General features: G+C 43.7%; 1 protein-coding gene and 4 non-coding genes across 16 annotated transcripts in view; 4 read left to right on the top strand and 1 right to left on the bottom strand.

The window, feature by feature from the left end:
* Positions 1-13,412, top strand: part of LOC130918863 (ankyrin repeat and MYND domain-containing protein 1-like) — a 124,521-nt gene that overhangs the window by 99,436 nt on the left and 11,673 nt on the right. For 9 of the 12 annotated variants that reach the window (XM_057841029.1, XM_057841027.1, XM_057841021.1 and 6 more), the window contains 2 exons: positions 9,693-9,818; positions 9,907-10,029. The exons of 1 other annotated variant lie outside the window; for it this stretch is intronic. In XM_057841029.1, coding sequence (XP_057697012.1) covers positions 9,693-9,818; positions 9,907-10,029 — 249 coding nt within the window. The remainder of the gene's footprint in view (positions 1-9,692; positions 9,819-9,906; positions 10,030-13,412) is intronic. 2 more of the 12 variants (XM_057841031.1, XM_057841020.1) reach the window with 1 other exon arrangement.
* LOC130919550 (U6 spliceosomal RNA) lies at positions 2,209-2,314 on the top strand. Its single transcript, XR_009063988.1, has one exon. It is a non-coding gene; the product is annotated as a U6 spliceosomal RNA (small nuclear RNA).
* On the top strand, positions 2,785-2,890 carry LOC130919549 (U6 spliceosomal RNA). The gene has a single exon (XR_009063987.1). It is a non-coding gene; the product is annotated as a U6 spliceosomal RNA (small nuclear RNA).
* On the top strand, positions 3,902-4,007 carry LOC130919560 (U6 spliceosomal RNA). The gene has a single exon (XR_009063998.1). It is a non-coding gene; the product is annotated as a U6 spliceosomal RNA (small nuclear RNA).
* trnas-gcu (transfer RNA serine (anticodon GCU)) lies at positions 7,097-7,178 on the bottom strand. The gene has a single exon. It is a non-coding gene; the product is annotated as a tRNA-Ser (tRNA).

The following is a 13,412-nucleotide window of genomic DNA, read 5'->3' as shown; positions in this document are numbered from 1 at the left end:
TTTCTGGGACCTTCATAAATAACACCACATCCTTTGTCTATTGTGTTGCTTCGGCTTCGCATATACAAAAATTGGAAAGATGCATGTGAATTCCTCTAGTGTTCCTCATTTTGTTGGACCAGAAGTAGAATGAATGAAGTTTTGAACACCAGGAAGTCATCACTTATGTCAGTGGGTGTCAGTTACGACCTGCTTCAGTAGGCAGATGCTGCCAAAAGAGTGGGCAGGCATGGCCTGTGCGCATTCGTGTATGCCGCATGTGCGAATGGGTGGCAAGGCGCTCGTGCTTAGGTGCGGCACAGCTCTTGCCTATACGGGGGAGGGCAGGCCTTTTGTTTGAATCAATAACGTTTAGCTGAACAGAAGGCTGCACATATCTTTGTCTGTGTTTCTGATCATTTCTGCAGATACGAGCGTTATGGTGAGAAAAGAACAATAAAGAGGGATCTATAAAGGCCCATATGTACTACTATGTGGGAACCCACTGCCATTCAAGTGTCTGAGCCCTTGTCAGTGACACCGTCATCCTAGAATGTGTTGGTTTCTGGGACCTTCATAAATAACACCACACCCTTTGTCTGTTGTGTTGCTTTGGCTTCGCATATACAAAAATTGGAGCGATGCATGCAAATTCCTGTAGTGTTCCTCATTTTTTTGGACCAGAAGAAGAATGAATGAAGTTTTGAACACCAGGAAGTCATCACTTATGTCAGTGGGTGTCAGGTCCGACCTGCTCCAGTGGGCAGGCGCTGCCAAAAGGTTTAGCAGGCATGGCCCGTGCGCATTGGTGTGTGCCGCATGTGTGAATGGGTGGCAGGCGCTCGTGCCTAGGTGTGGCACAGCTCTTGCCTATACAGGGGAGGGCGGGCGTTTTGTTTGAATCAATAACGTTTAGCCGAACAGAAGGCTGCACATATCTTTATCTGCGTTTCTGATCATTTCTGCACATACGAGCGTTATGGTGAGAAAAGAGCAATAAAGAGGGATCTGTAAAGGCCCATATGTACTACTATGTGGGAACCCACTGCCATTCAAGTGTCTGAGCACTTGTCAGTGATACCGTCATCGTAGAATGTGTTGGTTTCTGGGACCTTCATAGATAACACCACACCCATTGCCTGTTGTGTTGCTTTGGCTTCGCATATACAAAAATTGGAGCGATGCATGCAAATTCCTGTAGTGTTCCTCGTTTTGTTGGACCAGAAGAAGAAGAATGAATGAAGTTTTGAACACCAGGAAGTCATCACTTATGTCGTTGGGTGTCAGTTACGACCTGCTTCAGTAGGCAGATGCTGCCAAAAGAGTGGGCAGGCATGGCCTGTGCGCATTCGTGTATGCCGCATGTGCGAATGGGTGGCAAGGCGCTCGTGCTTAGGTGCGGCACAGCTCTTGCCTATACGGGGGAGGGCGGGCGTTTTGTTTGAATCAATAACGTTTAGCCGAACAGAAGGCTGCACATATCTTTATCTGCGTTTCTGATCATTTCTGCAGATACGAGCATTATGGTGAGAAAAGAACAATAAAGAGGGATCTGTAAAGGCCCATATGTACTACTATGTGGGAACCCACTGCCATTCAAGTGTCTGAGCCCTTGTCAGTGACACCGTCATCCTAGAATGTGTTGGTTTCTGGGACCTTCATAAATAACACCACATCCTTTGTCTATTGTGTTGCTTCGGCTTCGCATATACAAAAATTGGAAAGATGCATGTGAATTCCTCTAGCGTTCCTCGTTTTGTTGGACCAGAAGTAGAATGAATGAAGTTTTGAACACCAGGAAGTCATCACTTATGTCAGTGGGTGTCAGTTACGACCTGCTTCAGTAGGCAGATGCTGCCAAAAGAGTGGGCAGGCATGGCCTGTGCGCATTCGTGTATGCCGCATGTGCGAATGGGTGGCAAGGCGCTCGTGCTTAGGTGCGGCACAGCTCTTGCCTATACGGGGGAGGGCGGGCATTTTGTTTGAATCAATAACGTTTAGCCGAACAGAAGGCTGCACATATCTTTATCTGCGTTTCTGATCATTTCTGCAGATACGAGCGTTATGGTGAGAAAAGAACCATAAAGAGGGATCTGTAAAGGCCCATATGTAGTACTATGTGGGAACCCACTGCCATTCGAGTGTCTGAGCCCTTGTCAGTGACACCGTCATCCTAGAATGTGTTGGTTCCTGGGACCTTTATATCCAACTCCTCAACCTCCAAATGTTGCGTTGCTTCGGCTTCGCATATACTAAAATTGGAACGATACAGAGAAGATTAGCATGGCCCCTGCGCAAGGATGACACGCAAATTCGTGAAGCGTTCCTCATTTTGTTGGACCCGAAGAAGAATGAATGAAGTTTTGAACACCAGGAAGTCATCACTTATGTCAGTGGGTGTCAGTTACGACCTGCTTCAGTAGGCAGATGCTGCCAAAAGAGTGGGCAGGCATGGCCTGTGCGCATTCGTGTATGCCGCATGTGCGAATGGGTGGCAAGGCGCTCGTGCTTAGGTGCGGCACAGCTCTTGCCTATACGGGGGAGGGCGGGCATTTTGTTTGAATCAATAACGTTTAGCCGAACAGAAGGCTGCACATATCTTTATCTGCGTTTCTGATCATTTCTGCAGATACGAGCGTTATGGTGAGAAAAGAACCATAAAGAGGGATCTGTAAAGGCCCATATGTAGTACTATGTGGGAACCCACTGCCATTCGAGTGTCTGAGCCCTTGTCAGTGACACCGTCATCCTAGAATGTGTTGGTTCCTGGGACCATTATATCCAACTCCTCAACCTCCAAATGTTGCGTTGCTTCGGCTTCGCATATACTAAAATTGGAACGATACAGAGAAGATTAGCATGGCCCCTGCGCAAGGATGACACGCAAATTCGTGAAGCGTTCCTCATTTTGTTGGACCCGAAGAAGAATGAATGAAGTTTTGAACACCAGGAAGTCATCACTTATGTCGTTGGGTGTCAGTTACGACCTGCTTCAGTAGGCAGATGCTGCCAAAAGAGTGGGCAGGCATGGCCTGTGCGCATTCGTGTATGCCGCATGTGCGAATGGGTGGCAAGGCGCTCGTGCTTAGGTGCGGCACAGCTCTTGCCTATACGGGGGAGGGCGGGCCTTTTGTTTGAATCAATAACATTTAGCGGAACAGAAGGCTGCACATATCTTTATCTGCGTTTCTGATCCTTTCTGCAGATACGAGCATTATGCTGAGAAAAGAACAATAAAGAGGGATCTGTAAAGGCCCATATGTACTACTATGTGGGATCCCACTGCCATTCAAGTGTCTGAGCCCTTGTCAGTGACACCGTCATCCTAGAATGTGTTGGTTTCTGGGACCTTCATAAATAACACCACATCCTTTGTCTATTGTGTTGCTTCGGCTTCGCATATACAAAAATTGGAAAGACGCATGTGAATTCCTCTAGCGTTCCTCGTTTTGTTGGACCAGAAGTAGAATGAATGAAGTTTTGAACACCAGGAAGTCATCACTTATGTCAGTGGGTGTCAGTTACGACCTGCTTCAGTAGGCAGATGCTGCCAAAAGAGTGGGCAGGCATGGCCTGTGCGCATTCGTGTATGCCGCATGTGCGAATGGGTGGCAAGGCGCTCGTGCTTAGGTGCGGCACAGCTCTTGCCTATACGGGGGAGGGCGGGCATTTTGTTTGAATCAATAACGTTTAGCCGAACAGAAGGCTGCACATATCTTTATCTGCGTTTCTGATCATTTCTGCAGATACGAGCGTTATGGTGAGAAAAGAACCATAAAGAGGGATCTGTAAAGGCCCATATGTAGTACTATGTGGGAACCCACTGCCATTCGAGTGTCTGAGCCCTTGTCAGTGACACCGTCATCCTAGAATGTGTTGGTTCCTGGGACCTTTATATCCAACTCCTCAACCTCCAAATGTTGTGTTGCTTTGGCTTCGCATATACTAAAATTGGAACGATACAGAGAAGATTAGCATGGCCCCTGCGCAAGGATGACACGCAAATTCGTGAATCGTTCCTCATTTTGTTGGACCCGAAGAAGAATGAATGAAGTTTTGCACACCCTTTGGTACAAAAATTGGAGCGATGCATGCAAATTCCTGTAGCGTTCCTCATTTTTTTGGACCAGAAGAAGAATGAATGAAGTTTTGAACACCAGGAAGTCATCACTTATGTCGCTGGGTGTCAGTTACGACCTGCTCCAGTGGGCAGGCGCTGCCAAAAGGTTTAGCAGGCATGGCCCGTGCGCATTGGTGTGTGCCGCATGTGCGAATGGGTGGCAGGCGCTCGTGCCTAGGTGTGGCACAGCTCTTGCCTATACGGGGGAGGGCGGGAATTTTGTTTGAATCAATAACGTTTAGCCGAACAGAAGGCTGCACATATCTTTATCTGCGTTTCTGATCATTTCTGCAGATACGAGCGTTATGGTTAGAAAAGAACAATAAAGAGGGATCTGTAAAGGCCCATATGTACTGCTATGTGGGAACCCACTGCCATTCAAGTGTCTGAGCACTTGTCAGTGACACCGTCATCCTAGAATGTGTTGGTTTCTGGGACCTTCATAAATAACACCACATCCTTTGTCTGTTGTGTTGCTTCGGCTTCGCATATACAAAAATTGGAAAGATGCATGTGAATTCCTCTAGCGTTCCTCATTTTGTTGGACCAGAAGTAGAATGAATGAAGTTTTGAACACCAGGAAGTCATCACTTATGTCAGTGGGTGTCAGTTACGACCTGCTTCAGTAGGCAGATGCTGCCAAAAGAGTGGGCAGGCATGGCCTGTGCCCATTCGTGTTTGCCGCATGTGCGAATGGGTGGCAAGGCGCTCGTGCTTAGGTGCGGCACAGATCTTGCTTATATGGGGGAGGGCGGGCATTTTGTTTGAATCAATAACGTTTAGCCGAACAGAAGGCTGCCATTCAAGTGTCTGAGCACTTGTCAGTGATACCGTCATCCTAGAATGGGTTGGTTTCTGGGACCTTCATAAATAACACCACATCCTTTGTCTATTGTGTTGCTTCGGCTTCGCATATACAAAAATTGGAACGATGCATGTGAATTCCTCTAGCGTTCCTCATTTTGTTGTACCAGAAGTAGAATGAATGAAGTTTTGAACACCAGGAAGTCATCACTTATGTCATTGGGTGTCAGGTCCGACCTGCTCCAGTGGGCAGGCGCTGCCAAAAGCTTTAGCAGGCATGGCCCGTGTGCATTGGTGTGTGCCGCATGTGCGAATGGGTGGCAGGCGCTCTTGCCTAGTTGTGGCACAGCTCTTGCCTATACGGGGGAGGGCGGGCATTTTCTTTGAATCAATAACGTTTAGCCGAACAGAAGGCTGCCATTCAAGTGTCTGAGCACTTGTCAGTGATACCGTCATCCTAGAATGGGTTGGTTTCTGGGACCTTCATAAATAACACCACATCCTTTGTCTGTTGTGTTTCTTCGGCTTCGCATATACAAAAATTGGAACGATGCATACAAGTTCCTGTAGCGTTCCTCATTTTGTGGGACCAGAAGTAGAATGAATGAAGTTTTGAACACCAGGAAGTCATCACTTATGTCATTGGGTGTCAGGTCAGACCTGCTCCAGTGGGCAGGCGCTGCCAAAAGGTTTAGCAGGCATGGCCTGTGCGCATTGGTGTGTGCCGCATGTGCGAATGGGTGGCAGGCGCTCGTGACTAGGTGCGGCACAGGTCATGCCTATACGGTGGAGGGCGGGCCTTTTTTGTAAATCAACAACGATTAGCCGAACAGAAGGCTCTACATATCTTTATCTGCGTTTCTGATCATGTCTTCAGATACGAGCGTTATGGTGAGAAAAGAACAATAAAGAGGGATCTGTAAAGGCCCATATGTACTACTATGTGGTATCCCACTGCCATTCGAGTGTCTTAGCCCTTGTCAGTGACACTGTCATCCTAGAATGTGTTAGTTTCTGGGACCTTCATATATAACACCACACGCTTTGCATCTTGTGTTGCTTTGACTTTGCACATACTAAAATTGAAATGATGCATGCAAATTCATGAAGGATTCCTTATTTTGTTGGACCAGAAGTAGAATGAATGAAGTTTTGAACACCAGGAAGTCATCACTTATGTCAGTGGGTGTCAGTTACGACCTGCTTCAGTAGGCAGATGCTGCCAAAAGAGTGGGCAGGCATGGCCTGTGCGCATTCGTGTATGCCGCATGTGCGAATGGGTGGCAAGGCGCTCGTGCTTAGGTGCGGCACAGCTCTTCCTTATATGGGGGAGGGCGGGCATTTTGTTTGAATCAATAACGTTTAGCCGAACAGAAGGCTGCACATATCTTTATCTGCGTTTCTGATCATTTCTGCAGATACGAGCGTTATGGTGAGAAAAGAACAATAAAGAGGGATCTGTAAAGGCCCAAATGTAGGAGTGTCTTAGCCCTTGTCAGTGACACTGTCATCCTAGAGTGTGTTATATTCTGGGACCTTCATATATAACACCACACGCTTTGCATCTTGTGTTGCTTCGACTTTGCACATACTAAAATTGAAATGATGCATGCAAATTCATGAAGGATTCCTCATTTTGTTGGACCAGAAGAAGAATGAATGAAGTTTTGAACACCAGGAAGTCATCACTTATGTCATTGGTTTGTCAGGTACGACCTGCTCCAGTGGGCAGTCGCCGCCAAAAGGTTTGGCAGGCATGGCCTGTGCGCATTGGTGTGTGCCGCATGTGCGAATGGGTGGCAAGGCGCTCGTGCCTAGGTGCGGCACAGCTCTTGCCTATACGGGGGAAGGCGGGCCTTTTGTTTGAATCAATAACATTTAGCGGAACAGAAGGCTGCACATATCTTTATCTGTGTTTCTGATCATTTCTGCAGATACGAGCGTTATGGTGAGAAAAGAACAATAAAGAGGGATCTGTAAAGGCCCATATGTACTACCATGTGGGAACCCACTGCCATTTGAGTGTCTGAGCCCTTTCATTAGACCTGATGCGCTTTATCTTGGATCTTTAAATCTTTAAAAAATATGAATCACATTTGCAAGGCGTGGCGGCTTTTATTTTGGTGTGTCGTGCGCCATGATCTTTCATTGGTAGGGGAAACCCTGGACAAGATCGTACAAAATACAAGAAAACGATGAGGATGGGATTCGAACCCACGCGTGCAGAACACAATGGATTAGCAGTCCATCACCTTAACCACTCGGTCACCTCATCTGATTTAATCTCTTTTTGTCAGTCCAATCGGAAGGAAAAAAATATGCCTGTAGCTGTGGGTTGCTAATGGATGGAGTAAAAATGCTTTGAACAGTGAAGTACCAAAACCACAAGATTGGACTGTATTCTGTAATGCGCCCGTATTTGTTTTAAAAGATGGCGGTCTTTCGTAGCCAAACTATGGAAAGAAATGTGACTAAACAGACCAGTCGTGAGAGATCATCTCCGTGTCATCCTACGCGTGGTTACAATTTTCGACACCAATGTGGCTCTCTGCTTCGGTCACAATCTGGAGGATAATTCGCTCCAAAGGTTGAGAGCTTGCTTACATGTAAGAAGTAGTGTTCTCCATACATCCAGTACTGTGTTTCTAAAATTCAAGAAAAGCCATTCTATTCTTAAATATAGTGCCACAAGATTTTAATTATGTGAAATGGACCTGTTTTATTAGCTAGGAGCTTTCCAAAGCAAAGGCCCATCTCCTAAAATTCCTCAACTTTCTTTTTTTCAACATCTTAATTCTCTGCATTTTGGCACCCCACACAGCCCACACCGTTTGCAGCTGGCACCGTTCAAATATCGAAATGACCGGACAAGGGGAAATTTTCAAATGACCACCCTCAAAATTTTCGCTCACCTGTTAATGCGGGTTTTTGGGAAAAAAAACAAAACAAAAACAAAATGTGTCTAGGCCTACAATTTTTAACCAAATCACGTTATTTACAGATCAAAAATTCCAGTGCGGTAAGGGGCATAAAAGTTAATACGAATACACAATTTGCCAAAAACGTATGGTTACCCCAAAATTGGCCTAAAACTTTGGCATTCATTTCTAATGAGATGCCATTGACGGCTATGTATGTCCAAATTTCGCATTCATTTTCAATGGCAAAAAATATCTGTGTGCCCAAATCATCAGATAGTAACCTGATATCAACAGGACAGTTCCCCGAGATGTTCCCAAATCATCAGGAAGTGACCTGATATTAACAGAAAATATCCCCGAAATGGCCCCAAATCAACAGGAAGTGACCTGATATCAACATGGATGTGTCTTGTCCCCAAATCAACACAAAGTGCCTGATTATGAATATGATGTGTCCCAAAATGTCCCCAAATCAACAGGAAGTGACTTGATACCAACAGGATGTGTCACCGAAATGTCCCCAAATTATCTTAGCTCTGTATCAACCACAGTAAAGCTCCTATCGCAATTTCTCCAGAAATGGCAGTTTCTAGTTACTTATTCATTCTTGCTAGTGTACAATTAGGTCTAGAAGTACTTGACAAAATAGTTGTAGATATCTATTTTTTGACTTTTGACTCACTAATAAATGAGAAACAAGATGTGACTGAACTGTGAAGATCAAAACCCGTGAAGTTAACTACAACTATCTTTACTAGTATTAGAGGTGCTCGATATCCATTTTTTGAAACCGATATCGATAACTTCCTACTCCTCAAAGCCGATATCGATAACCGATAACAAATATATAATTTTACAATTTATATTCACCTGAGTTTTTGAACACCTGGAGGTAAAAAAAATAGTGGTGGATTCAACATAGATTTGCCTTTGACCTAATCAGTTTTTTCATGATGACATGAACATTATTATAATGAACAAAAGAACAGTCTCAACTTCAAATAAAGTGCCATAATTTATTTTTTCAAATATAATTTGAGTTAATCACGATCATTTAGTCAATGTCATTGAAGATGTGTTCCTTAAGTGCCGTGCATGGTTGCCGATCAAAGTATGGAAGCGTGTCGCAATCTCATCATACTTTGCCGGTAAACATTCATCTGAAAAGTGCCGACTGCTTGAAACAAACCTGGGCTCCAAATGACAAAGTAGCCGCCTGAATCCCATGTCTTCGACGAGGGAAAAGGGTTGGTTGTCTAGCGCCATGATCTCTGTGACCATGTTTGTGATGGCTATAGTCCTCGGTCATCTTTGTGAAACTCAAATGCCTCGTTAAATGGTACAACCATGGCTTTCTTAGCTGGCTTTGGAATTGGATGGGCAGCTTCATTCGCAGCTTGCGCGTCCCTGTACTCTTTTAAAACACAATCGAAGCGATTGTGATATTTTAAGTGGCTAATTAAGATGTGTTGTAGCTCGACACTTTTTTTCACCTCCTCGTGGAACTTTGGCTTTGCATGTGTTAAAAATTGCAAGTGAAGCGTTTTCCACTGACAACTTGAAAAAAGTTGCTACTGGCCAGCTGCACACTGCCATCGCTTGAGCGGTACGTCACAGAAAAGGAGCGCTTGATTTGTGGCACACCTCCTTCTTCCTCAACCACACACAGTCACTGATACATTGTACTGGCAAAACAGGAGTGGAAACGAACGCACAAATCCCAATCCACCGTGCCAAAAATATACTGTACATTATCGGGCCTATTAATTATATTATTGTATTTATTGGGATGATGTCATAATTCCTGTTATTGGACCGATAATTATCGTGTACGTATAACTAATATCATTGTATCTCTGATTGACCAGTGTGCCTATTTTGTACAGAATGCCAGCAAGGTAGTATCTCTCTTGCTCTCCTACAAAGCAAGCACGGACTTCCTCTGGAGCGGTCATTCTCCTCTTTCTTTGGCTATAGCAAGTGGCAATAACACAGTAAACAATCTGGCACACATTACAAGACACAGACGAATGCATATTGTGTTGCTTACCCAAGAGTTATCCTGTTGTTTTCCTTCCAAAGGCAGTGGAAGAGCTTTTAAAAGGAGGTGGCGATCCTAACCTTCCCTTAGGTCGTGGAGTGGGCAGTGCCCTTTGTGCCCTTGGAAACTTCAACTATCGATTAGATGCCAACAGACCAAGACTGGTATCAAGCTACACTCCTTTTTCTGAAATATGCTTGTTCTGATCTGAAGTGAACTTACGATTCATTAATGTGACACTTATTTACAGAGGTGGGTAGTAACGCGCTATATTGACTCAGTTACATTTATTTGAGTAACTTTTTGAGAGAAATGTACTTCTAAGTGTAATTTTGCTTAGCCATACTTTTTACTTTTACTTGAGTAGATTTGTGAAGAAGAAACGCTACTCTTACTCCACTACATTGGTTGGTTACATTTTTTCTCTTTATTCTACATATGAGACTTTACTTTTTTCCCAGCAATGCTAACAGTTTGTTGCGTCTTTAAAGCACTGTAAAAAATTTTTGACAGAGCGCTGCCCTCAACATAACCCGAAAGCGCCGATATTAACCTGTCTCCCAGTTTTTATTTGGTACCGATTGACCACGGAAAACCGGAGATACACTGCTGGCCGAAAATATTGGCACCCCTGAAATTCTGTTAGATAATGCTCAATTTCTCCCAGAAAATGATTGCAATTACAAATGCTTCGGTAGTAATATCTTCATTAATTTTGCTTGAAATGAAAAAACACCAAAGAGAATGGGAAAAAAAATCATTATCATTTTACACAAAACTCCAAAAATGGGCCGGACAAAAGTATTGACAGCCTTTGAAAAATCACGTGATGCTTCTCTAATTTGTGTAATTAACAGCACCTGTTACTTACCTGTGGCACATAACAGGTGGTGGCAATAACTAAATCACACTTGCAGCCAGTTAAAATGGATTAAAGTTGACTCATCCTCTGTCCTGTGTCCTTGGTATACCACATTGACCATGGGGAAAAGAAAGAAGACCAAAGAACTTTCTGAGAACTTGAGAAGCAAGATTGTGGGGAAGCATGGGCAATCTCAAGGCTACAACTCCATCTCCAAAGACCTGAATGTTCCTTTGTCTACCGTGCGCAGTGTCATCAATAAGTGTAAAGCCCATGGCACTGTGGCTAACCTTCCTAGATGTGGACGTAAAAGAAAAATTGACGAGAGATTTCAATGAAAGATTGTGCGGATTGTGGATAAAGAACCTCGACAAACATCCAAACAAGTTAAAGCTGTCCCGCAGTCCGAGGGTACAACAATGTCAACTCTTAATATCCGTCAGCGTCTGAATGAAAAGTGACTCTATGAGAGGATACCCAGGAAGACCCCACTTCTGACCCAGAGACATAAAAAAAGCCAGGCTGGAGTTTGCCAAAACTTACCTAAGAAAGCCAAAAATGTTTTGGAAGAATGTTGTCTGGTCAGTTGAGAAAAAAGTAGCGCTTGTTGGGAAAAGGCATCAACATAGATTGTACAGGGGAAAAAACGAGGCCTTCAAAGAAAAGAACACAGTCCCCACAGTCAAACATGGTGCAGGTTCCCTGATGTTTTGGGGTTGTTTGCTGCCTCTGGCACTGGACTGCTTGACTGTGTGCATGGCATTATGACGTCTGAAGACTACCAACAAATTTTGCAGCATAATGTAGGGCCCAGTGAGAGAAATCTGGGTCTCCCTCAGAGGTCATGTGTCTTCCAGCCTGACAATGACCCAAAACACACTTCAAAAAGCACTAGAAAATGGTTTGAGAGAAAGCACTGGAGACTTCTAAAGTGGCCAGCAATGACTCCAGACCTGAATCCCATGGAACACCTGTGGAGAGATCTGAAAATGGCAGTTCGGAGAAGGCACCCATCAAATCTCAGAGACCTGGAGCAGATGGCCAAAAAAGAATAGTCCAAAATTCCAGCAGAGCATTGTAAGAAACTCATTGATGGATACCAGAAGCGGTTGTTCGCAGTTATTTTGTCTAAAGGTTGTGCTACCAAGTATTATGCTGAGGGTACCATTTTTGGAGTTTTTTGTAAAATGATAATGGTTGATTTTTTTTTTTCCATTCTCTTTTGTGTTTTCCACTGCAAGCAAAATAAATAGGGATATTACTACCAAAGCATTTGTAATTTTCATCATTTTCTGGGAGAAATTGAGCATTATCTGACAGAATTGCAGGGCAAGGCAAGGCAAGGCAAATTTATTTATATAGCACAATTCAACACAAGGCAATTCAAAGTGCTTTACATCACATGAAGATCATAAAAATCACATTTAAATCAACACAACGTAAAAACCAAGACAAAAGATTGCATTTAATCACAGATTAAAAATAAATAAATAAAAATAAAACAAAAATAAAAATCAAGCAAAAACTACTACTACTAATAATCATTGAAATCAGCAATAGAGATAAGCACAAGAGGAATAGAAGGCAGGTAGATTGAAATATATAGACAGTTATGGATATGCAGTGCTAAACAAAAGCGTTTTTAGCCCTGATTTAAAGGAGCTAACAGTTTCAGCATACTTCAGACGTTCGGGTAACTTGTTCCAGAGGTGAGGAGCATAATAACTAAATGCTGCCTCACCCTGCTTGGTTCTTGTTCTTGGAACATGCAGAAGACCCGTTCCAGACGACCTTAGGGGTCTAGATGTCTCATAGGAATCTAACAAGTCAGGCATGTATTTTGGTCCAAGGCCATTAAGTGTTTTGTAGACGAGCAGTAGTATTTTATAGTCTATCCTTTGGCTCACTGGAAGCCAGTGTAGCGATTTCAAAACCGGTGTAATGTGGTCCAGCTTCCTTGTATTTGTGAGGACTCTGGCTGCAGCATTCTGTGCTAGCTGCAGCTTTCTGACTGATTTTTTTATCAAGACATGTAAATATACCGTTGCAGTAGTCCAATCTGCTGAAAATGAATGCATGCATAAGTTTTTCCATGTCTTGTTGAGTCAGAAGCCCCTTAATTCTGGTTATATTTTTTTAGGTGGTAATAAGCGGATTTAGTGACGGACTTTAGATGGCTATCAAATTTTAGGTCTGAGTCAATAATTACGCCAAGGTTTCTGACTTGATTTGTAGCTGTAAGTGACATTGTGCTAAGTTGGCTGCTTATCTTTGACCTTTCCTTTTTTGGCCCAAAAATGATCACCTCTGTCTTCTCCACATTTAACTGGAGAAAATTCTGGCACATCCATTCATTGATTTGATGAATGCATTTACTCAGGGAGACTAAGGGACTATAATCATGTGGGGACACAGAAATGTACAGTTGTGTGTCATCTGCATAGGCGTGATAGGAGATGTCATACTGTTCCATTATCTGAGCTAACGGAAGCATATAGATGTTAAATAAGAGTGGTCCAAGAATTGACCCTTGAGGGACTCCACACGTGAATTTGGTTCGTTCTGACTGATAGTTTCCAATTGACACAAAGAAATCCCTATCATGTAAATAGGATGTGAACCACTGAAGAATAGTGTCAGTAAGCCCTACCCACTGTTCCAATCTGCTGAGTAGTATGTTGTGAT

The sequence above is a fragment of the Corythoichthys intestinalis genome, chromosome 7, assembly GCF_030265065.1.
Source record: "Corythoichthys intestinalis isolate RoL2023-P3 chromosome 7, ASM3026506v1, whole genome shotgun sequence".
NCBI classification, from domain to species: Eukaryota; Metazoa; Chordata; class Actinopteri; order Syngnathiformes; family Syngnathidae; genus Corythoichthys; species Corythoichthys intestinalis.
Note: the sequence above shows the minus strand (reverse complement) of the source record. Positions and strands in the feature narration are given on the sequence as shown.